This window comes from Cololabis saira, chromosome 11 (assembly GCF_033807715.1).
Source record: "Cololabis saira isolate AMF1-May2022 chromosome 11, fColSai1.1, whole genome shotgun sequence".
NCBI classification, from domain to species: Eukaryota; Metazoa; Chordata; class Actinopteri; order Beloniformes; family Belonidae; genus Cololabis; species Cololabis saira.
This window is the reverse complement of record NC_084597.1, coordinates 37,498,986-37,523,323: the sequence shown is the minus strand read 5'-3', so window position 1 is coordinate 37,523,323 and position 24,338 is coordinate 37,498,986. Positions and strand designations below refer to the sequence as shown.

Sequence of the window (24,338 nt, the reverse complement as noted above, 5' to 3'; positions counted from 1 at the left end):
GTCCTCTCGCTCGTCCATCCAGCAGTAAAAGTTATTGATGTCATCTACATTACTTGCTAATTAGGGTAATTTCTCATTAGTGTCTGATAAATGTAATTGTAATGAACTTTTAGACAAGTCTGGCTGCTTTGGGCCCTTTAATGGGCTCTTATTAAGGTTGATCATGTTTTTATTTCAGCGTCATTTCTCAATGAATTCAGATACCATCTTGTTCCTCTCCCTCCCTTTCAGAGCCCCTTCCTGCCATCTATAAATGCTCTCCATCAATGTAAGTTCCCCTTTATCATTTCATTGTAAAGCCTCCTATTGACCTTTTGTCTTTTTCTTCTCTCTGAGTGTGTTTGCAAATGCCAGCACTCTCTTCTCCCATATTTTCTCTTTCCTTTCTCTTCCTCATCTCCATCTGTTAATGCAGTTGTTTTGGTGTTTCTCTGTCTACATCTCTCACCGCCCCCTTTTTTGCTCTCACTCAGTCTTATTTTCAGAGACTCTGTTTCTTTTCCTCTTACACCCCCGTGTTTCTTACAATGTCTTTGTGCCACCCTTCCCTCTCTTTTTCTCACTCTCACAGAAAGACTTCAGGCTCTGACAGTCCAGACAGTTTGTTGAAGAAGAGCCTACTTCCAGCCAGTCCCCTGTACCCCACAACTTCCTCTACTACTACCTCCTCTTCCTTGCATACAGACTCCTACTCCTTTAGCGCGGAGAATCATCATCCGGGCCAACATATAATGTCAAACTCCGACAAATGTCACTCTACTAAGAGGATGTCACTAATTTCTACTCCAATTGAGCTGATCTCAAGAGGTCCAGATGGACGGTTCACACTCCCACCATATGAAAATGACACTTTGAGTGTTGACAGCAGAAAACATGCAAGGTATGATCAATATGCCACAATTAGAAGATCTAATGTGTCATTAGACTCGGAAAAGGAGGACAGGAAACAGCTGCCTTTTGTGCTTTCTGTTGATTTCCCACCTTGCAAACTAGAAGATGATTCCACAAGTCAGATGTGTGACATGGACCGGTTCCTACCCCGACACACTCCACATGGTGAATGTGAGAAGGGAAGTTACTGTGGCTTTCCTGACCTCCGCAGCCTGTGCTCCAACAGTAGTCTCGACACCATGCGTCATCACAATAGAGAAATGACTCCAGCGTTTCCAGTACTCCCACATATCAAGTCCAGCCTGGGTCAGCAATCTACAACGGCAAGCAATCTGGTACTCCAGATGGAACATGACCGAGAGAGGGGGAACCTGAATCGTTGCCTGAAACTGGCTCAGGAGAGAGAAGAGCTTGAGAGGAAACTCCAAAGGTACACACTGGAGAGAAACTCTGTGAGAGAAACAAAGCAGGAGCAAGTAGACATACCACGAAGGAAGGAGAGGGTTAAGGATCTTGGATGGGAATGCAAAAGCAGGACCTTGCCACATGGGTATCGCCATGGTTTCAAGGAGAGCTCCCATCTGTCACCGAGGCATTTCTTATCATCTTCTGTCCATTGGGAAGCTCATCCTTTTGTTTCTCAGCCAACTCTGATTCCATCCAGGAATCATCTCAGTACATCTACACCTTCAACGGCCTCCTGTTTTAAGTCTGACAATCATCCTTCTCCACCCATTTTTCAATGCAAGGATGCAGACAATCTTTCTAAAGACTGTTTAACACTCCCACATCTATCATCAAAGTATCAAGGACATGAAAGAGCAGAGGGAGTACCAAAGGACTATGATAACGCAACACACTCCACAGTTTTAGAGATTCAAATGAATGATTCACACTCTGAAGGACAAAGACAGAAACATCTGAACCACGGCAGTTTTTCAACATCTTTCCAATGCAATCAATACAAAGAAAGATGTAATTTGACTCTTGATGACCTCAGAGACTCTTCAAGATTGGAAGCGGCATCCCCTGAGTCTCCTGAGGAAGACTTGAGTGTAGAGATGAGTGTAGATGAGCCAAACTCTGAGTTTTTCATGATGCAGCCTAAAAAGCCCATGCTGCACCACAGAATTGCCTCTCATGTCCAGCACGGATGCACATTGGTTCGTAAAAGGCAGCTTGAAGATACAAACGGGAGCACAAACTTAAACTGCCATAGTCTTGCTTCTGTGGACAACATTGATAAGGTCCTACATTATCCACAACCTTCTGAACAAGAGCGATGGAGAGCTGCGAGCCAAGGCTCAAACATCAGGAACTCAAAACAGCGAAGTCAGAGCCTAGACTTGAGGCGACTGAAGCAGAACTCTTTTCTGGCACCAGATGCATGGGTAGACTCTCTCAGTCAGGAAAACGGTTCTGATGCATCATCTTGTCATCCTCATTCTCTGTTCTGGAAACCCCAAATCTCTCTGGCCAGAAAGCTGTCCAAACATCCTAAAAATTCTGGGACATCTAACCCAGCTACTCTCCATTCCTCTCCTCCTGTGGATCATTTATCTCCAAGGAGCAGTCCACTACCACATCCTGACGTGCCTTGCCACTACGAGCCAAAAGGACACGTGTCCTTCTCCGCCAGTGGTGCCACAAACAGAGACACAAGTTACATAGACAAGGACGTTTCTGTATTCGTACCCCCTGACAACAATGACCTAGAGGCACTGGAGGTGGAGGCAGGAGACCACGAGGAAGCATCAGAGTTGAGTGGCAGCTACAGCAGTTATGCCAGCAGTGGCCGAGGCAGCATGGAAACTGCTAACGGGCGCCTTTCATTGTGTCAACTTTCCCCAACCCTCATCATCTCACCTGAGACTGTATTGGACCCCCAGACGGGCTCAGTGGAGAGGCACAGTAACCAAGAGGAACGACGCCAAAGGTAGGAAGTCTAGGTTTGGTCAAAGACACTCATGGAGCTTCATATGTAGTTTGAGATAATCCTATGCTTTCTTGTTTAACCTAAAGAAATCATAACAGTACCAAAAAGTACTTGAGAGTTTTTGTGTGATTTTTTGTGTTTGTAGTTATGAATCTTAATCATTAGTTAAATTCAAAATGAAATAGATGGCATCTTTGGGAAAGAAAATTGTGTGTCAGAAAATGATGACGGAAACTTCAAGACATTAGTTAAGAAGATGACGCTTGGGCATGGACCGAGCTTCAAAATGGACATGTTAAGCTTTTAGGAAATTGTTAAAAGTATGAGGTGAGGACGGTGAAGAGGAACGGATGTTTAAGATTGATGGGTCCCCTCCTGTTTTTCTCTGGGTTTTGGTTCTCGTAGATCTTTGCAGGGTTGGCATGTCGGATTAGAGATAGACAACAGAAAATATATGGCTGAAAGTGTGATATGTTTAAGTTTCTTTTCCTGCATTTGGCCTCCCAGATAAGGTTCAACAGATAAGGTTCAACATCAGCTCCTATAACGTACAAAACACCTCCCTTTTTCAGTATAAATATGACTGGATTGATGACCACAGTGTGCATTTCTCTCCTAGCTCTGTGGTTTGAGAAGAGTGTACCTCCGGCTGGAAAACATTGTGCATGATATAATAAAAACTTATATTAACATTTGATTCGGTTCACTGGTTTTCTTATGGTGCACCAGACAAACGAAAATGAGGATCTTTCAGACAATAAACCCAAACATACTTTAAAATATTTGTTTTTTTTTCAAAAATAAAGTATTGGATTGACCCTCCCAAAGCTTTCACTCCAATCCTAAAGAAAGTTTGTCAGCAGCACTGAAAAGGCAAGGCAAGGCAGGTTTATTTGTATAGCACAATTCAACACGAGGTAATTCAAAGTGCTTTACATCAACATTAAAAGCGGCAAGACACAATTAAACAGTAAATAACAAGTAAAATGAAATAAAATGATAAGAAAAGAGGTAAAATAATAAAGTTGCACAAGTTGTTAAAAAGTAAGGGCAGTAGAGTACAGCAGGTACGTATTTAATTTAAGAGTACGCTTCAGTAAACAGTAGATTTTAACCCTGATTTAAAAGGAATGTGTAAGCAAGAATGCACAAAAACCTAATTCTTTAACAAAGCTTAACCAAAATTAAATTATAACATGTATTGTGGGAAACTTGTGGACGGCAATAAAACAAGCTCAAATTAAAGTTAAAACACATTGAAAGAAATTCCCATGGAATACTAACCTAGTGTACACATCCGACCTTTGAGAATGTTTTTTTTTTCTTTCCATAAAGTCTATTTGTCTTTCTGATTATTCTGCTTGACCCAAAACAGCTTAGGTTTCCTCAACTTTACAGTCTGTATGCAAACTTTCAGTTGCAACTTTATTCCTGACTTTATGAAAGTGTGTTTAACATATCAACTGTCTGTATCTGATATTAAGTAATATGTTCTGATTGTTTTAGGAGAAAGCCCTCCGTAGATGAGAATTATGAGTGGGACACCAGTGATTTCTGCTCGCAGCCCGGAGACCATGACCGTGAGCATTTATCTTTTACTCCTGACATCCCAGTTTATGTTTAGTAACAAATATTGTTGAAAAAAGAAAAACCCTATACATTTACCATAACTTGGAATGATTTCAGTATCAGACAGAGATTGCTTGCAGGGTGGAGTTATATTCTGTAGCCAGGCGAGGTGTGTGTTTGATCAATGACAGCAATGTTAAACGTCCTGTGCTTGTACATGCTAACACATCAGGAGATATAGTTGCTTTTCCTATCTCGAGTATTAACTTATTGCAAAAACCAGTCGGGTATTCCTGCAAATATAACATTCCTTGATTGGTGTAATTTTTTCAAAATAGCAGATATGATTCTCCATGTGGTAGAAAGTAGCAGCAATTTAACTGGCAGTTCCTGAAAAATTGAATGCTTTATTCTATAATCATATTAGGGTGACATTTGGGACCTTATTTCCAGAAACAAATTTAGAGAAGCCAATATTTATTATCCAGCACATAAACTGGATGTTTAAATATTTTGAGATGTTAAGTATAAAAGGGATGAATATCACAGACGTCAGAATGAAATGGCATCTGTGGTAAACTAAGAAGAATTAAAAAAACTATTATATCTCAATTTTGTTTCACCTGCAGGACTACAGAAGACAATTAAGTGCTGTAACCTTGCCAGCATGCAGAGCACCGCAAAAGCACAGAAAAATTGTACTGAGCCGTCTCCGCTCCCCGGACGTCAAAGCAGTTGCTCTGCTGAGGCTGAACCAGCCGCCGTGCTGTTCTGACACCACCAACAGTACCAACCTTTGACTCGTTTCACCTGGTGTGTTTCTTCATGAATAAACATGGATCACTAGGTAAAGAGAAGAAAGCTAGTTTCAATCTTGTTCCCTTTTTTTCAGCTACAAAATAACAAAAGTAAAGCCAAAGGACTGTACAGCATTTGTAGGGAAGGATTTTCTGTTTGGACTTATTGTTAAGCTTCAGCTGAAAAATAAGTAAATGAAACAGAGAACTCACCTTTTTGAAGAAGGGGCGGGGCTAATTTGCACCAATTATGGTCAAGGACTCAAAACCATGTCCGATGACACCATCCACGAGTCTTTATGTCAAACCATTCAAAAGTTATTGCAGAAAATAGGATCTACAGTATAAAATATCGACCAACCAGAAAAAGGGGCGGGGCTAATTAATGCCAATGAAGGTCAAATACTCAAAACCGAGTTTGATGACACCACCCACGACTCTCTATGTCAAACCATTCAAAAGTTATAGTAGAAAATAGGGACTATCAAATATTGACCAATCAGAAGAAGGGGCGGGGCTAATTAAGGCCAATGAAGGTCAAGTACTCAATACAGAGTCCGATGACACCACCCACGAGTCTTTTTGTCAAACCATTCAAAACTTATGGCAGAATATAGGAACTATCACATATCAACCAATCAGAAGAAGAGGCGGGGCTAATTCATGCCAATGAAGGTCAAGTACTCAATACCGAGTCAGACGACACCACCCATGACTCTTTATATCACACCATTCAAAAGTTATGGCAGAAAGTAGGAACTATCAAATATGGACCAACCAGATGAAGTGGGGGCGCGCTTTTTGGTGTCCAGCGTCCCCACGGTAACGCTTTTGACTGAAAATTAATGCGCGTCGTCGCAAGATGGAGACGCACATTTGATGTATAACACACCTGGGTGCACGTTACAGTTCGGGCGAAGAAGCGGCTGAAGAAATGGCATAAATTTCGCCAAAATGACACGATTAATTCAAAATGGCCGACTTCCTGTTCGGTTTCGGCTATGGCGCCAAGAGACTTTTCGTTAATTTGCGAAATGATACAGGAGTGTACCGATTTTCGTGCATGTATGTCAAACCGTATTGTGGCACAAAGTTTTCTAGGGGGCGCTGTTGAGCCATTAGGCCACGCCCATTAATGCAAACCATGAAATATCAAATTTATCACCAGGCCTGGCTTGGTGCAAAATTTGGTGACTTTTGGGAACTATCAAATATGGACCAATCAGATGATGGGGGGGGGGGGGCGCACTTTTTGGCGTCTATTGTTGCCACGGTAACGCTTTTGAAAGAGAAAAGTAATGCGCGTCGTCGCAGGTTGGAGACGAACATTTTGATGTATAACACACCTGGGTGCAAGTTGCACCCCGGGCCATATTAACTGTCGAAGGAATGGCATAAACTGTGCCAAAATTACGCGATTAATTCAAAATGTTCAACGCCCATTAATGCAAACCATTAAATATCAAATTTTTTGCCAGGCCTGGCTTGCGTTCAAAATTTGGTGACTTTTGGGGCACGTTTAGGGGGGCAAAAAGGCCGTCCTTTCGTCGGAAAAATAAAAAGGAAAAGGAAAAAAAAAAAGGAAAATTCCTACATTTACAATAGGGCCTTCGCACTGTAAGTGCTCGGGCCCTAAAAAAAGAAAAGGTTGCTACTTCGCAGATTTAACTTATCAGGGTTATTTTTGGAACGTAACCCCCGCGAAAAATTAGGGATTACTGTATTCTCAGGGAATCAGTGGCTATTTCAATTGCAGAGCCAAATTTTTTTCAACGCATGGCATACATAATGAGGCTTTGATAAATCAGTTTCCAATATGTAAAAAGCCGACCCTACATGTAATTCAGACTGGTTTTCTTAAAGCAGCAATGCATTCTCTTCAAGTCCAAATTCAAGCGACTCTTCAAGAATATATGTCTGGTTTTGGCAGCGCCGTCATCACTAACCACTGTAATGTGGGTGGGTGGGGGCTGGGGGGGTATTACTTTGATTATTACTAACCAAAGTAATACCTCTCTTGGGCTGCCAGAACTCACTGGCAGTGCAGTGAAGCTGTGTTTTTAAGTTATGTAATGACAACATGCACAGGGGGAGTTCGAAACAAGTCAGGTTGGCTTCAAAGTTTTAAATGAAGATTGGGAGGATGAAGAAGAAACGAGAGCAGAGATGAGAAAAATTGTTTTTTTTTTGCAATTCCTTAATATCTTATTAGTAACAATTGTACAACTACAACCTGCCTAACACTGGCTGCCTCATGTTCAAGTTAAGAGTTGTTCAATCTAATTAAAAATGATTCACTGAAGCCTGTGCTACTGTACTAATACGCTTTATATTTAACTCTTATGCATCCACCTGCTGTTGTATGTCAGTTTTATGATTGCTGAGTTTGTTGGATGCAGGGGAATGATTTTTGTATGCACAGAGATATTTTCTGTTGCTGTTACAGTGAGGAATGTTGTCATTTTATGGCATATTCATAATTTCCTTTCCACTTATATCTTACTGTAGTCACAGTCATTTTAATTTAGAGTTAAAATGAACCTCTTTTACATTAGAAATAAGTTAATGCATTCATAACGTGGGACAATTATCATTTATCCGTTGGACTTTATTTCATTTCTTTTTATATATATATATATGATATATGATATATGATATGATAATATAATATGACATTTCATTTTTGATTATTATTAATTTCACTAACCCTTTGTAAAGATATTGTATGCTGATAAATAAAATAAATTACATAAATTCTACTGTTATATTATTGTGCTATATTCTTTAAAACAAAACACAGTAATACAGCATTTAAAATAATAACAGTAGAGACATTAATATCTATAATAGGTGTGAATGTTACTGTTTCTGGTGCCAGCATGTAGCAGTCTGTGGTTTACTTGAATTCAACTTTTTAAAATGGAACCGCCCGTGTAGCGTGTTTGATGAACATCAGTTGGAAACCAGCTTGACAGTTTTTAAGACAGAAACATCCACGATGGACAAAGTCATCCTATCTTTGCTCTTCCAGTCACACTTTGGGAATGTTAAAGTATGTCGAGCTCATACAGGACCGTTGTTGAGACTAATGTTCATTATCTTCTTATTAACTGGCTGGCAGTCACTTGCAATCCTTTGTAAACACCACAAGGAAGCCTGCAGTCATTTAACTGTCAGACATTAATCCAGATGGCCAAAATTGACAAAAATAATATGAAAGCATGCTTCTGTGAGCAATGCAACGATAGTGATCTTTTCCATTAATAATCGTTTTAATAACCTTGCTCTCCCTACTGAGAATATATGCCAATACAACTATTAATGTGTTGTCTTTGCACCTTCATATGTGACTGAGCGCTCAAATTTGTGAATATTAAGCGTGTTTTGAGGGCGATCAAGCGTCACTTTGATTACATTCTGAGAAGTTTATATTTCCCAAGTGTTGGTACCTTTCACTGATACCAGAAGTATTTAGAAGCACTGCTTTTTACCAAGTCTTGCTGTCATCTGCAGACTCTTAAGCAATCAGTCCAGCAACTTTTCAGGCATACATTTTCCAAAGCTGCCACAAACCTTATACGAAAACAAGCTCTCTTTTCTTCATGAACAATGAGTGTATTTTTCCAAAGGCAGTCACACAATTGAAACAAACTATTAATTCATAGCTACACATCAGCACTGATTTTTAACCAACACTTCTTTTTTTTTCTTACAAATTTGAATCCATCCATGCAGGGGCGGATCTCAAGAGCCGTGCCCCCCCTGTTGCCCCCCTCATTTTAATGCTACTCTGACTACTCTGCTCAAAGGCTCCAAAATGCATTGAAATAAGGCATGAAATTATATATTTTTTTAACTATAAAAGATCATCTTTGACCTTTAGTCTGTGTGATGGACCTCCAGCCATGTGCTGTGCCGATGAGAGGACGTGGCAGCATTGGAGAGAGTAAACTGGCAAATGTCTGTTGGCTAAATAAGCTTCCACAGCCCACAGGTGATGTTTTCACTTATTTTTAGTACAAGTCAAGTTACATTTATTTAACCAAGTTATATTTTAAACCAGGAACAAACATCCAAAGGCAACTGTTCAGTAGTTCACTATCCTACATCAGTTAATCGCCTGCCAAAACAGGCTGTTATGTCTAAATTGTTTTTGTATCGCAGCTGGCTCTTAAGTCTCAATCAACAAGTTTACATGCTCACACCACAGCATTTCTCACGCTGAGAAATCATGAACTTCACCACACAGTAAGTCCAACAGCCCATGTACGAGTCAAAGGCAGATGACGCTGCAGTGCGCTGAGCGCTCACAGGTCAGACCAGCTGTTTGGAGAAGCTGTTACCAACCTATCGGCCAATCAGAAAAGAGAATTCTTTTGTTGCCATGTAAGTGCTGAATTTCAGCGTCAAGGCTTCATCTCCTGTAAGAAAACATTGGAAAACAGGTGATTGCCGGGCGCACCGGCGCGACGAGGGGGACGAGACAGAGCTCCGTCACCCCCCCTCACGCGTCCGCCGCCACTATCCCCCAACGTGTGTCCGCCTCCGCCGGCCCTCGCAGGCGCAGTGGTGCGCGGTCAGCGCAGATCCTGAGTCCACCGGCAGCCGCGCCCACCGCGCAAGCGGCACTCTCTTTTTCCTCTCACCCCCGCGGGTGAGAGCTGCTGTTTGGGGGGTGGCAGTTTCTGCGAGGGGTGCGGAGGTCCCCGGGCGGGTCCCGCACTTCGCGACCGGGCGTCCCGATATGTCACTCACAACACTCCCCCCTTTTTCCAAAACTTTATGCGAAAATGTCGGCGATGATGCGGTGAAATCAAGCGAGCCCCGCATAATTCGCATATTCAGCGCGGACATATGCAATATTAACCCCAGTAAAAGTGATTTTTCTGCACCAGACATTGAAATCCACGGAAGGTCTGTAAATCCACGGACAGCCGTGAAATCCGCGAAAAATTCCGCGATCACGGAATCGCGGATTCCTGGAGGGTCTAACCAGGAGAAGCAAATGAAGAAAAGAGAATGGAAGAGAATTCAGGAGGTTCAGATGTGAGGAGGGCCACCGAGGGAGGAACAGCAGCAACAAAGTGAGGAAGAAGACGAACAAGAAGACAGTGGTGGGAGGGATGAAGACAATAATGTGCTTTAAGGAAAATCCTTTGTTTTAAGGTTAGATGTGTGAAGCTTTGCAATTCATCTTATTTGATCTCTGATTGCAATTAACCACATCCTGTGGTAGAGAAACAGTGTTGGCTGCATTTGGTCATTTTATTTGTCACTATGTTTTTTTCATGATTTTTTTCCCAGACATATCAAGGTGCAAAACGTATTTACGGAAGAGTATCAGGGCCACTGAAAAAGATAATTCTGAGATTAAAGTCAGTATTCTGACTTTTTTCTCAGAATGTTTTCTTCAGTGGCCCTGATACTCTTCCATAGGGATGCACCAGTGCAATCTAATTTAAAGACGTTCCCCAAAACCCTCCAAGGAGCAGCAAAAAAAGTTTACATTAAAGGAGCATGAGGCTCGAATTGCAGCACATTTTGCAGCACACAGCCTGTTCAAGGCAACGGAGAGATACACTAGAGGGCTCATTCTTTTGGTTTGGAACGCTTCATCTGACATTACTACTAGAAAACTTAAAACGTATACGCATTTTTTTTCATAAATCCTGCCTCAATCCTGCCTCATGCTCCTTTAACATTAGAATTTCCTATACTGCGCTGATGGTGTCCCATGCCACCCTGTCTAGACCCCTACCACCCCTTTGTCCCCCCATGTAACATAGTCTAGATCTGCCACTGCATCCATGTACCAACCCATCCATTCTCTACACCCTCTTCAGGGTCACAGGACCTATCCCTTTTAAAATTTGATCTAAATATTCATCCTTTTCATGAAACAAGGAATTATGGAAACATCATTTCCCGGATGATGGATGCTCTCTGCCAGAGATATCTATTTCTTTCAATATATATTGCATGTACTTTCAAGGATTTACTTTCAAGGATTTAATCATGAAATGTTCTCAAAAAAAGTAGAAGGCACACAACTCACCTGGGTCAGCACAATATAATAAACCATCATAAGAAAATTATATTTACAAAGTTAGGGTGAAAACAAGTGCTTTTAAAACATGATTGCTATAATGCTTCCCATTACAGTTATTGTGTGTACTTGGGTGGATTATTCTCAGAGCAACACTCTTTTAATGTCTTTGAAGCAACACATTATTTTCAAATGCCATGAAGTGACACTAAGTCACAAACCAAACAAGGCCTTATGAATGAAAATATCATCTACAATTTGAAAAGAGCGACCATATGGCAGCCCCCGTCAAGAACAAGAGGCAGGATGTTCCAAAACAACCGATAAGACAACGCTCTGGTGAGGACGCTGAAATACACCGAATCTTGGTGTAATTATTGATTCAGACCTGAACTTCCACAGCCATCTAAAGTGTATCACTAAATCTGCCTATTACCACCTGACAAACATTGCTAGAATGAAGGGGTTTCTGTCTAAACAAGACAAGGAAAAATGTATTCATGCATTCATTTTCAGTAGGTTGGATTTTTGCAATGGCATCTTTACAGGCCTTAACAAGAAATCTATCAGGCAGCTGCAGCTGATCCAGAACACTGCCGCCAGAGTCCTTACAAACACCAGGAAACTGGACCACATTACACCGGTCATGAAATCACTACACTGGCTTCCAGTGAGTCAAAGGATAGAGTTTAAAATCTTACTGCTGGTCTACAAAGACCTGAATGGTCTTGGACCAAAATACATGCTGGATCTGTTAGTTCTCTACTATTTGTTGTGTGTCCCATGAACAAGAACAAAGCAAGGTGAGGCAGCGTTCAGTTATTCTGCTCCTCACCGGTGGAACAAACTTCCTGTAGACCTGAGGTCTGCTGAAACTGTCAGCTCCTTTAAATCAGGCCTAAAAACATTACTGTTTAATTAAATACTTACCTGCTGTACTGTACTGCCCTTATGTTTTAACAACTTGTGCTTTTTATTACTTTACCTCTTTTCTTATCATTTTATTTCATTGTATTTGTTATTTACTGTTTAATTGTGTCTTGCCGCTTTTAATGTTGATGTAAAGCACTTTGAATGACCTTGTGTTGAATTGTGCTGTATAAATGAACTTGCCTTCCCTTGCCCTGCCTTAAACCTTGAAGGATAGTGATGAAGCATTATCTGTGATGAAAAAATGTAATAAGAAATTAAAGCTGCAAGCAATAAAGGTCAAGGACTCAGAACTAAGTCTGATAACACCACCCATGACTCTTTATGTCAAACCATTCAAAATTTGTGGCAGAAAATAGGGACTATCAAATATCGACCAATCAGTAGAAGGGGCGGGAATAATTTGCACCAATTAAGGTGAAGGAGTCAAAACCGAGTCCGATGACACCACCCACGACTCTGTATGTCATACAATTCAAAGGTTATGGCAGAAAATAGTAACTATCAATTATGAACAATCAGAAGAAGGGGCAAGGTTAATTCATGCCAATGAAGGTCAAGTACTCAAAACTGAGACAGATGACACCACCCACAACTCTCTATGTCAAACCATTCAAAAGTTATGGCAGAAAATAGGGACTATCAAATATCGACCAATCAGTAGAAGGGGCGGGGATAATTTGCACCAATTAAGGTGAAGGAGTCAAAACCGAGTCCGATGACACCACCCACGACTCTGTATGTCATACAATTCAAAGGTTATGGCAGAAAATAGTAACTATCAAATATGAACAATCAGAAGAAGGGGCGGGGCTAATTTGCACCAATTATGTTCAAGGACTCAAAACCGAGTCCGATGACACCACCCACAACTCTCTATGTCAAACCATTCAAAAGTTATGGCAGAAAATAGGGACTATCAAATATCGACCAATCAGAAGAAGGAGCGGGGCTAATTTGCACCAATTATGTTCAAGGACTCAAAACCGAGTCCGATGACACCACCCACGTCTCTTTATGTCAAACCATTCAAACGTTATGGCAGAAAGTAGGAACTATCAAATATGGACCAATCAGATGAAGGTGGGGCGCGCATTTTTGGCGTCTATCGTCGCCACGGTAACGCTTTTGACTGAGGAAAGTAATTCCCATCGTCGCAGGATTGAGACACACATTTTGATGTATAACACACCTGGGTGCACATTACGGTTTGGGCCGCAGTAACGGCCGAAGGAATGGCATAAATTGCGCCAAAATTACGCGATTAATTCAAAATGGCCGACTTCCTGTTCGGTTTTGGCCATGGCGCCAAGAGACTTTTCTTTAAGTTTTGACATGATACAAGTGTGTACCGATTTTCGTGCATGTACGTCAAACCGTATTGTGGGGCTTGAGGCACAAAGTTTTCTAGGGGGCGCTGAGCCATTAGGCCACGCCCATTAATGCAAACCATTAAATATCAAATATTTCGCCAGGCCTGGCTTGCATGCAAAATTTGGTGACTTTTGGGGCACGTTTAGGGGGACAAAAAAAGGCCCTCATTTCGTCGGAAGAAAAACAAGGATAAAAACGAGAAAAATTCCTACAGATACAATAGGGCCTTCGCACTGTCAGTGCTCGGGCCCTAATAAATCTGAAATGACTGGTCAGAAATCATTTCAGCATTTGAGAAAATACAATCAAAGGAAATCATTACTCAGATCACATCATGCCCAATGCCATTCACAAAGCCTGTGGGGGCAGTGTCATGATCTGAGGTCGCTTCAGTTGATGATGCCCCGCAAAAAGAACAAACTAAATGTATTAAATGACCAGGCTTTACACTGATTGACCCGGACCCCCCCCCTCCCACACACACACACACACACACACACACACACACACACACACACACACACACACACTTAACGGCACATTCATGTTCTAAAATGGCTCCCAATGCCAAAATTAATTCAGCTGTAATTTTGAGAGAGCACAAGAGACCATTTTTACACATTGATTGACCACCACAGAGTCTAGATCTTAACCCCACTAAAATCTTTGGTGTCTTCTGGCGAAGACTTTACATCCCCATTCCAAGCACGGAGAGAGCCTGCAAACTCTACACTTATATGCTCTGCTTCAAACCAGAAACCTTCTGGCTGTGAAACTGTAATGCTAACCACCAATCCTCCATGCTGTCAAAACATTGCCACAACCATCGCAAAGCGTATTCAAAACTAAAGGATGGTCCAACAAAATGTGTTGCGGCTTCTTTTTCTACTTCTTACTTTAAACCAACCCCCAGTGGTATGATTGCTTGTGTTCATTAACATAATGAATACTAACCATTAACTGCTAACAACTAGAGAACGTTACATGTGTCATCATACAACCACAATTTCATCTGATTCTGATCAAAATATTTTAATTCTCATTGGTAAATACATGTGAATTTATTAATGGACCTTGTTTATATCAAACCCAGAGATTAATGGAAGAAAGGAAGAGACGAAAACAGATACTTCGGCCATTAAGAAACCGAAGCTCTGTGGTGTATTATTAAGACATCGCACTGATCACTCCTGGAAGCATGGATAGAAAGTAGGCTTCTGGGGCCTTTTTCAAGTAACTAATTCTAATCATGAACCCCATTATATTATCTGTGCTGGTTTTCTGCTGGATTATATCATTATACTGCTGTTATCTTTGTTCCTTTACATCCGCAGAAGCAAGAAAGGACGAAATATTAGAAGTCAAACTCAAATGAATCTGTTAAAAGGAACCCTGGCTATTAAGACATGTAGGTCTTAAAAGATAAATGTTGGTATCAATTATAACAATGTGATATAAAAAACCTTTTTGATTTCTTCGTTTTTATAAAATTTGAAAATATAATTTAACATGTAGGTCGCCATTGTTGTTTACATTCTGGGTAGTGACGTCAGATGGTGGCTCCTGCTAACCCCCGTACACTGTTTTGACACCCAGAAACAGATGAAAACACAGCTAAACAGGTGACGGCACACCAGAAACACAGATCAAAACACAGCTAAACATTAAGGTGACGGCGCACCTACAAAAAAGTAAAAAAAAAAAAAAAAAAAAAGTGCCGCACCATAAAGCATGAACTATAAAAACACCATAAAACTCAGATAGACTAACCGACCACACGTTTCAATTAGCAGATAGCCGATGCTACAATAAAAACCCCAGCCAGATCTGGCGTCATTAAATTAAATAAAGATGTTCTTGCCTATTTGAAGCGAAGTCTGCGCCTCCCGTTTCGTCAAAGTCCCGGGCCAGTCCCCTCAGCCTCTGGTCTGTCATCACCCAGCACCGAGGCCGGTTTTAGGGGGGGGCAGGGGTGGGCTAAGCCCACCAAAACGTGCATCCTGCCCCGGCGTCTTCATCCCGGCGGCGGCGAGAGCGGAGAGCGGGTGGCGGTGCGCTGCAGGCTCTAAAGCCCCGGCTACGCAGGCTACGGCGTAGGCTACGCAGGCTATGGCGTAGGCTACGCCGTCTACGCAGGAGCCTAATGCACTGGTAAGATGCGCACGACATTGATCATTTTTGCAGATCTCCCGTGCATCACAGAACTTTGATCCAGTTTGCCTGAACCGAGACGTCTTATGGGCTCCCTCGTCAGCCTCCACGGCCGGGAGAGGGCTGCTCATCTATGTTTTAGATACCTGTCCCAGTTAAACTAACGCGGCTTATCTTCCCAGAGCCACTGCTCTACGTCATCGCCCCCAGAATGCATTGCGCAGGTAAAACATGGCGCCTCCCGCAGGTCAAAATATGTGATAAACATTGTAGATTTTTAAAGCAATTAGATTATTTTATGTGTTTCTAACAACATATTTTAGTATAAGAGAACAATTGTGGCTAATTAGGGACTACATGTCTTAATAGCCAGGGTTCCTTTTAAGCATTTAAGAGAATAAGAAGATGATCAAATGTGGTTGTTATGGTCCACATGATTCATAAGACCTACATTATCAGTGTTATATAAAAATGTATGCTTCTGATTATTCAGTACTATTTGCAGAGCTTCAGAAATGGAAGAAATCTCTTCTTTTTCTGCTCCTTTTAATACAATGTTACCTATAGGCTATAGCTACATGTAAGCAATCTGTGAGGTGTTGATAGACTGTTAGATTGTAATTTTTTACACTGAATGGACGTCATTGACCGATAACATACTCACTAGTTTTTAATTACATTAGATAATTGCTACATTTTTATTTTATTAATGCTATTAGCAGTGCAGCACCAGGTGATCCCCATCCAGGCAAAACAATCTGAACTACTGTAATGTCACTGTAATCTCCTGTTGCCTCACAAATAGAATCTTCCTGGTTTGAGTTTCATTCAGGGTTTCTGCAGGGATTTTGCATGTTCTTCCTGTGATTGCTTGGTTCTATTCCATCTTTTCTGTCCGCTAAAAAGATGGCTCTCTATACCGTAGACACATAACATAGATAATGAGCTTCCTGTCCTGCCCTTAGCCCAGTATACACAAAAAACCCAGCTATTCTATTCAAACAAAATAAAGGTTTCATGACATTGTTGCTATGATACCATGTTATTTACATTACACAAACCATTTATGATCTATACTGTCTCAGCTACCGGTGCAGAAAACATTAATTTACATGTGTGTAACAGATATCTTAATCTAAAACAGGATTGGCAGGCAACAGGGTGACATTTATCATCTAAAATTGGGAAGCTGGGGATCAATTTAACAACATTCAAACTAAAAGAAGAGTAATATATCGACAAATACAGCCACCCAAACTATGAATCTCAGCTACCTTTCAGAATTTAGGTCTGCTCAGTTATCGTAAGTGAATCACTCCCACACACGTCAATGTACACGTTTTACCTGGAAGCCAAGCATGTGTGACAGTATGCCACTTGAATTAATGAGATCCAGAGCAAATTGTCAAAAAATACACTGTAAAATGCACTAAATGATTTTTTATTGGCCACTTTAGTGATGAAACTAATGTGACATGAGAGTGAAATTATGACATCCAGAGCAAACTTAACAATAACGATATACGAATGCATATAATTAATTTTCATCTTCTTTCAGTGCTTAACATATGTATGCAGTATTTGGTTGAAAACAACTGAGAGCAGCTCATACGTTTATCTTTCATTTTTCACAACACACAAATGAACCGCAATGATTCCTGGGGCCTCCTAAAATATATCTGTGGCAGGGTGGAGAGGTGGATAGGACACGCGCACCTGTGTCCCATCCGCCTGAGTGGATCTCTCCACCCTGCCTGCCTTATAAGGCGGAGCTGGACAGCAGAAGAGAGGTCGGAGCTGCTGTCATGCGGAGGTGCTTGTGCACTGTGTGTGGGTGATTATTAAATAAACGGTTCTGCACGAAACTCTGTGTCTCTCCGTCCTTCGGTCGGGCCCCCGTGGCACTCGCCCTGCCACATCTGGCGCCCAACGTGGGGCTTCGAAGGACGAACAAGAGAGGCATGGAGCGGGCCCTGGACGCGCTCGCCCAGGCCATGGCGGGCATGACAGCCATGTTCCGCGACCAGGGTGAGCGGCAGCTGGCCGCAATGGAAGCGCTTGTGGCCGCGGGGAGACCCGGCCCTGCGTCAGCAGCGCGGGAGGAGCGGGCGGCGCCGCAGCTGACAGGCCGGGTCGGAAAAGCTGCGGGCCGCCAAGCGACGGCTCCCGAGGCGGCGGGACCCGCGGAGGGACCCACCCCTGCACCCCGCCTGAGGCTCGCCGCGGCAGCGCTGGTGGTGCCACAGCTTAGAGGCCGGGAGGCAGAAGCTGCGGGCCGCCAGGCGACGGCTCCTGGGATGGAGTCAGCGGCTGCGGAGGCGCAGCCGCCAGCGACGGCGGGTCCCGCGGAGACGGGGGCAGACCAGCAGCCCGCGCAGGGCTCGTCGCGGAGGAGGAGGAGGCGGCCCCGAAGGCGGACCGGCAGCTGGCGCGGGCCCGCGTCACGAAGGAGGAGGTGGTCCTGGACGCACCGGGTGGCCCGAGGCCACCATGGGCCCGGCCCCGAGAGCGTCTTCCACGGCGGGCGGGCCGACGCCGGGGGCAACCCCCGCGACCGTTGCGCTGGTCAGGCCGACGCCGGGGACGTCCCCCCGACCAGGAAGGCCCGGAGGGTTCCGGGCTTCCTCTCCCGCTCCAAGGGGGCGGGGGGGGGGGGGTGGGCTCGGCCGGACGGACAGACCTCGGCTCGAGGTTGGCGTTGGGGGTGTGTGGCAGGGTGGAGAGGTGGATAGGACACGCGCACCTGTGTCCCGTCAGCCTGAGTGGCTGCAGCTCCTCCACTCTGCCACAATATCTCATTGACAGTTTTTATTCATTACTACGCCACAATCATCCAACTATTGAAATGATGCTACCTTTGTATTACAGCCCTGAAAACTGTTAATAAAAAATCACAACAGTCAAAAAAAGTATATTTCCTTTGCAATGAGTTGTCTGACAAATACTACGCTGTACTGCCCTCACTTTCTTTTTTGTAACTTTTTTCTGTTCCCCCTTCTTTCTTGTTCACTGCTCTCTTGACCATCATCCTCCATCTGCTGAAAGGACAGAATTTTTTTACATAAATGAAGTATAAACAATGAGCTTCCTGTCCTGCCTTTAGCCCAATGACAGAAGCAATATTTATCACACTGAACAGTAATGTTGCATAATGTTATTGTTACATGACATTATTACAACAATACTGGTTTATCAGAGCTCCGCATCACTCCGCCTTCTCCTGTGAGATAACATGAGGGAACATCATGTATCACAGCCAGATTTCTTTTTCTTACTCCCTATAATATTCAAAGCAAAGGTGAAGAAAAGCTTGACTTTGACACAGCGATTGAAAATCAAGTTTTACTTTTGTTTTCTTTACTTTGGAGATGTAAAAAGAAAAGTCATGGCCCTGAACCAGACATCTTCTTTAAAACATGTTGAAATAACTGATTCTATCATCTAATTTCACTATTCTATGCCTGATTTTAATCTTAATCTCTGAAGAAGAACAACACCACTGTTTATTTGCTTGATGTGCCACCATTTCAGCCAGCTAGATGCCAACGCTGCTTTCAGCAGATTGATGCTGAATAGTGTGGGTACTAAGTGTTTTCAAACATGAAAACTCCATTAATAATCCATTATTTGATCTTTTCTCTCCAAAAACAAATGAGAATTCCAGCATCCTTGACCAAAAAAAAACAGTAAGAAAAGTTCTGATTAAAAAAACAATATGCTTTTATATTGGTGAGTTAACAGCATGTCTGTTGAAAATGTTCTTTAGAAAATAGCCACATTAATGATGTTATGTTGATTTCTAACATCCCACTTCCAAGGTGCATCAAATGCACCTTGAGCCTTTGAGCCTTGAGGTTATCAAAACCATCATTAGGCAAAGTTTTGAGAGCTTTCCAAATCGTTTGGGGACTTTTGAGTATGTGAATTTGGGAAGCTGAGGATCAACCCAACAACTTTACTACTACTTGGGCCTTACTCAGGGGCCGAAGGTTGTTCATCTTAGTTGCCGTTCCAGTGCTTGAACCTGGGTCCTCCAGACCCAATCCCACCTCTGTAGCCACTAGGCTACCACCCCCTTTCCAACTAAAAGATGACTAATATAACGCCAAATACCGCCACTCAAACTATCAATCTCAGCCACCTTTCAATAAGACTAATTGGCCGTATTAAGTTGTCTCCAGCTGTCTTAGAATTTAAATGTGTGCAGTTATCTTAAGTGACTCGCTCACGCTCACGCCAATATGTTTCACCGGGAAGACAAGCATGTGTGCATTTATGAGTTACCATTTTACTCTAATGAAACTAATTTGACATAAGACTAAAGTAATGAGATCCAGAGCAAAAATACGACACAAATTTTCAGTAGGTTTAGGACTTTGTTTACAATTGTAAATATCATAAATATTTTTAATACATTTTATGCTTATTAAAATGATACAGAAGAGGATTAAGTTTACTGAAGAAAAAAAAAATAATTCTGAGAAAAAAGTCAAAATTCTGACTTTAATCTCAGAATTTTAACTTTTTTCAGAAACTTAAAACAAAGCAAAAAAAATGATGGCGGTTTTTTCTTTCATTTCTAAAAAAAAATCACAATTGTGACTTTTGTCTCAGAATTCGAAGATCAAATAGAATCAGATAAAATCAGAATTCTGACTTCTTTTTAGAAATGAAAAAAAAAAAATACCCTCCCTAAATTTTATTGTTTTAGCTTTCGGAAAAAAGTCAGAATTCTGATATTAAAGTCAGAATTCTGACTTTTTTTCTCAGAATTCAATTATTTTTTCTTCAGTGGCCCTAATCCTCCAACGTAAAATTATATATCTTGAATGAAATGTAGAGAAGGGCAACTTTTTCTGAGAGTAGAACTGCAGAGCCTCCGTTTGTGATTCCCACTTGTTGTAAATACATTAATTTACTTTCATGAAGCAGATGACTTCTTCCAAAATGGGATTTGTGTGTAATGCAGGGACACTTCCTTCCTTCCTTCCTTCCATCCATCCATCCATCCATCCATCCATCCATTTCTATACCAGTTTTATCATTTGCAGGGACACGGGGGTCTGCTGGATCCTGTCCCAGGTCATTACAGGTGAGAGGCAGAGGTTCACCCTGGACAAGTCGCCAGTCTATCACAGGGCATGGGGACACTTAACCATGTGAAATGGAGAAATTTAAAAACTTTCCAACTGACACCCAAACTATCAATCTCAGCCTCATTTCAATTGCTAGTTTAGCTCTCTTAGAATATAAATTAGATTAGTTATCTTAAGTGACTCACTCACCCTCAAGTCAAAGCACATGTTTTACCTGGAAGACAAGCATGTGTGAAAGTACAAGTTGCCACTTGAGTAAATTAGATCTAGATACAATTGCCAAAGAATGCAAAACACTGCACTGCAAAATGCACAAAATTTTTTTTTATTGGCTTTAGGAGACATTTCGATGTTAAGAGCTCCATGTTTTATTTAACCTTGCAGATACTGATAATTATTTTTATTTTTCTCTCTTCAAGCATCTATTTGTTTTTGAGGTGCTTTATTTTGGTGGCGGTAAGCATAAAAATAACCATTAGTGCTTGTTGTTGAGGATAACGGCAATTACAATCACCAGCCAAGTGTAAAATTGCTGTGATTATAAGCAATATTACCATGGAAATATGTTTGGAAGTGGATCATTTTAAGATTGAAACCTAAATGGGCATTTTTCAATTAGTGTATCTGCGCATGCAGCATTTAGTCTGAGAGGCGTGAATTCACAACATGTCAGGGAAGTTAATTACCTCACTGAACGCCTCCCAGCAGAGCATGGCATATCAGCATCAGGAGAGACAATGTCTTCTCTTTCGTTTTTTTAGGACAGAGGATCTGTCTTAACCCTAAGTTCACTTTAATTAGCTGTTGGCCTAAGAGGCAGGCTTAAGAAACAAACAAACAGAAAAAAACTAAAAAAATCAGTGTGCTTGTTTATCCCAGGGGCAATAACCTTGAAGTGAGTGTTTCTTATTATTCTCATCGATTACAGTGTTCATACAGAATTGATGACCTTATTATTAGGGTTTGTTTCAGTTTGTCCTTGGGAGTTCACTAGTACCAAAAAAAAAGATAACAGAATCTAACTTTCCAGGGGCACCGCTGATATTACATAACATCTTGCAGGGTTTTTTTTTTTTTTTTTTTTAAATCTATACAAATTCCAAGTGACCAATATCAATATTTTTCTTCTAGCTTTATTAGAGATATGTAAGGTCTTTGTAATGAAAAAAGGAAATAAATACTTTTGTATTGTTAATAGCATAGAGAAAACAGATTTATAAGATTTAAATGAAGCATATGAATGTTTGTTGTTAGCTTTTGTAAATGTTTTTCTTTACTTTCTTTCTTTTGTCTTATACATTTGAAACAGCAACTACTATAATGTTTTAAATACAGTGACTGTTATTGGAAAAACAACACTGGTTTAGATTTTGTTGGTTTGTTTGTTTTTTTATCTTGTGTAATTTGTTTGGGTCATACAGAGTCATTATTGTGAGACAGTTTTTTAACTTACATGTTACATGCTCCATTTTAAAGTTTCCTTGTCTTAAATTGCATATTGTCAGAATTCATGTACAGCAGAAGGAGCCTCTTTGCTCATTTTCCTGCCTTCTCAAACTTATCCATCATAAATCTTTTTTGGCACATGTAAATCAAGATAGCAAGTTTTAAAGGATGAAATTCTTTGTTTTGTTGTTGTTTTCTTAAACTTCTCATGATGTGTTGTCTTATTTTTTTTTACATGTACAAAAATAAAATAAATCAAATCAAATCAAATAAATCCTAATGGAAAGCAACAATCAGTGTCCTTTTATTTGTGATACATTTTGATAAATAAACCTGCTTCTTATGTTTTTTTGTCAGTGTTACTTTTTTAACTTAACATATCAAATTCTACATTTTAAATAAATGTGTACAATATTTAAACATCTCCCCATACAGTGATATCATTATGAAATCTTAAAATGATTGCTATTCTCTTTTAGCACTTCAAATGGATAGTTTTCAGTCAGTACACAAGGGAAGCCACTTTCACAGATTTTCAGCTGTACCTGCAGCTTCTGCTTGTCAGGACTTGGAGTTTGTAGGACCCAGTTGCAGGAGACATAGTGTTCCAAAACACGTGATTTATTTAAACAAAATACACTGCTGTGCAGGATCCAAAACAAGAGCTAAAAACTTGAAAAAAACAGTGAGCTGTTTCACAAAACCAGGATAGAGGATTAAGCCGGGATTTTACAGATATCCTTGCTGAATTAAGCCTTGATTAGGTTTCACAAAAGCAGTAGCACATAAGTTACCATCGCAGTATATCAGGTGCAGCTATCCTGCTCCAGACCAGGCTAACAGCCAGGCTTAGTTAAGCCTGGGTCCTTATCTGTTCAGTCAGCAGTCACTGATCAGAAAACAATGTGTTTTGTTCGTGATTCTGCTTATCTGTCTATTTTGGACTTTAAAAAAAAAAAATAAATAGAATCCGCCAGCAATAATATACTTCAGTATATACTGTATTTTCCACACCATATATTATAAGGCGCACCTTCAATAAATTTTAAAACCCTCTTCGTATATAATGCACACTGCATTATAAGGTGCACGGAATACACGGTTAGATACCGTAGGCTACTATAGTAGCTGGGGTTGAGTTACGTATCTACCTGATGGAGCTGCACTACAGGAAATGCTACAAAATGCTACAGCAAATGCAAAAAAAAAACAAGAAAAGTACTGTATGTCAAACTTTATTAACAAAATAAAAACCAGCTTATAAAAACTTTCTTCACTCCCAAAACAAATGCGGAAGGGAACTTTTCCAGTTCATTCCCCATCCTCAAATCCCTTGAAATCTTCTTCCGTGTCGGAATAGAGCAGCTGGGCGAGTACGGCACCAATGGTCCCGGCTCCGTCACAGTCGCCATTATGGGAGTCAGCGTCGCTGCTGTTGTCTTGAATGTCTGTGACCATTCCTGCCGGTTTTAGCGCTGTTACTTCGGCGACACCAACTACAGTACCCACAATCCCCCTGACTACAGTAACAGAAATTACCGTATTAATCATATATAAGGCACGATGGTTTTACCAAAAGTAAATTATTTTTTCTCAATGATACCATGCAAACCCCCTCTTTCCTGGTTTAAATCGTTGGACTCATATGTATCAAAATTTCTGTGGAAAAATAAAACTCCACGTATTAGTTTAAAGACATTGCAAAAATCCAAAGAATATGGAGGTTTAGAATTACCTAATTTTCAGTATTACTTCATAGCCAGTAAGTTACAGTATATTGTAAAATGGTCAAAAGATCATCCGTTAGATAGTCAATGGCTGGACTCAGAGCAAGTGTTTTGTAATGAACTAGAAATCTCAGAGTTACCATTTATTAGTCAAAGTATCAAACGTCATCAATGTTTCAAAAGCATTAATAGTAGCACAACTTTATCAGCTTGGTGGGAATTTCTTAAAATAGCTAAAATTTCACTTTTTCCATGTGACCGTACACCCATATGGAACAACCCAGACATCGTGAAAAATGATAAAAAGATGGTTAACTTCGTTCAATGGAGAGATCAAGGAATACGGTACTTACAGCACGTAATTGTAGGAGGACA

General features: G+C 41.1%; 1 protein-coding gene across 4 annotated transcripts in view; it reads left to right on the top strand.

Annotated features, from left to right (window-relative positions):
* The window catches only part of igsf9a (immunoglobulin superfamily, member 9a), a 97,405-nt gene extending 76,444 nt beyond the window's left edge, over positions 1-20,961 (top strand). For 3 of the 4 annotated variants that reach the window (XM_061734447.1, XM_061734445.1, XM_061734446.1), the window contains exons 18-21: positions 232-268; positions 572-2,827; positions 4,334-4,407; positions 5,026-7,862. In XM_061734447.1, the coding sequence (XP_061590431.1) occupies positions 232-268; positions 572-2,827; positions 4,334-4,407; positions 5,026-5,171 (2,513 nt within the window). In that variant the 3' untranslated portion in view covers positions 5,172-7,862. Of the gene's footprint in view, positions 1-231; positions 269-571; positions 2,828-4,333; positions 4,408-5,025; positions 7,863-20,745 lie in introns of those variants that run through there. The other variant, XR_009783501.1, reaches the window with a different exon arrangement.
* The last annotated feature ends 3,377 nt before the right edge of the window (positions 20,962-24,338 follow it).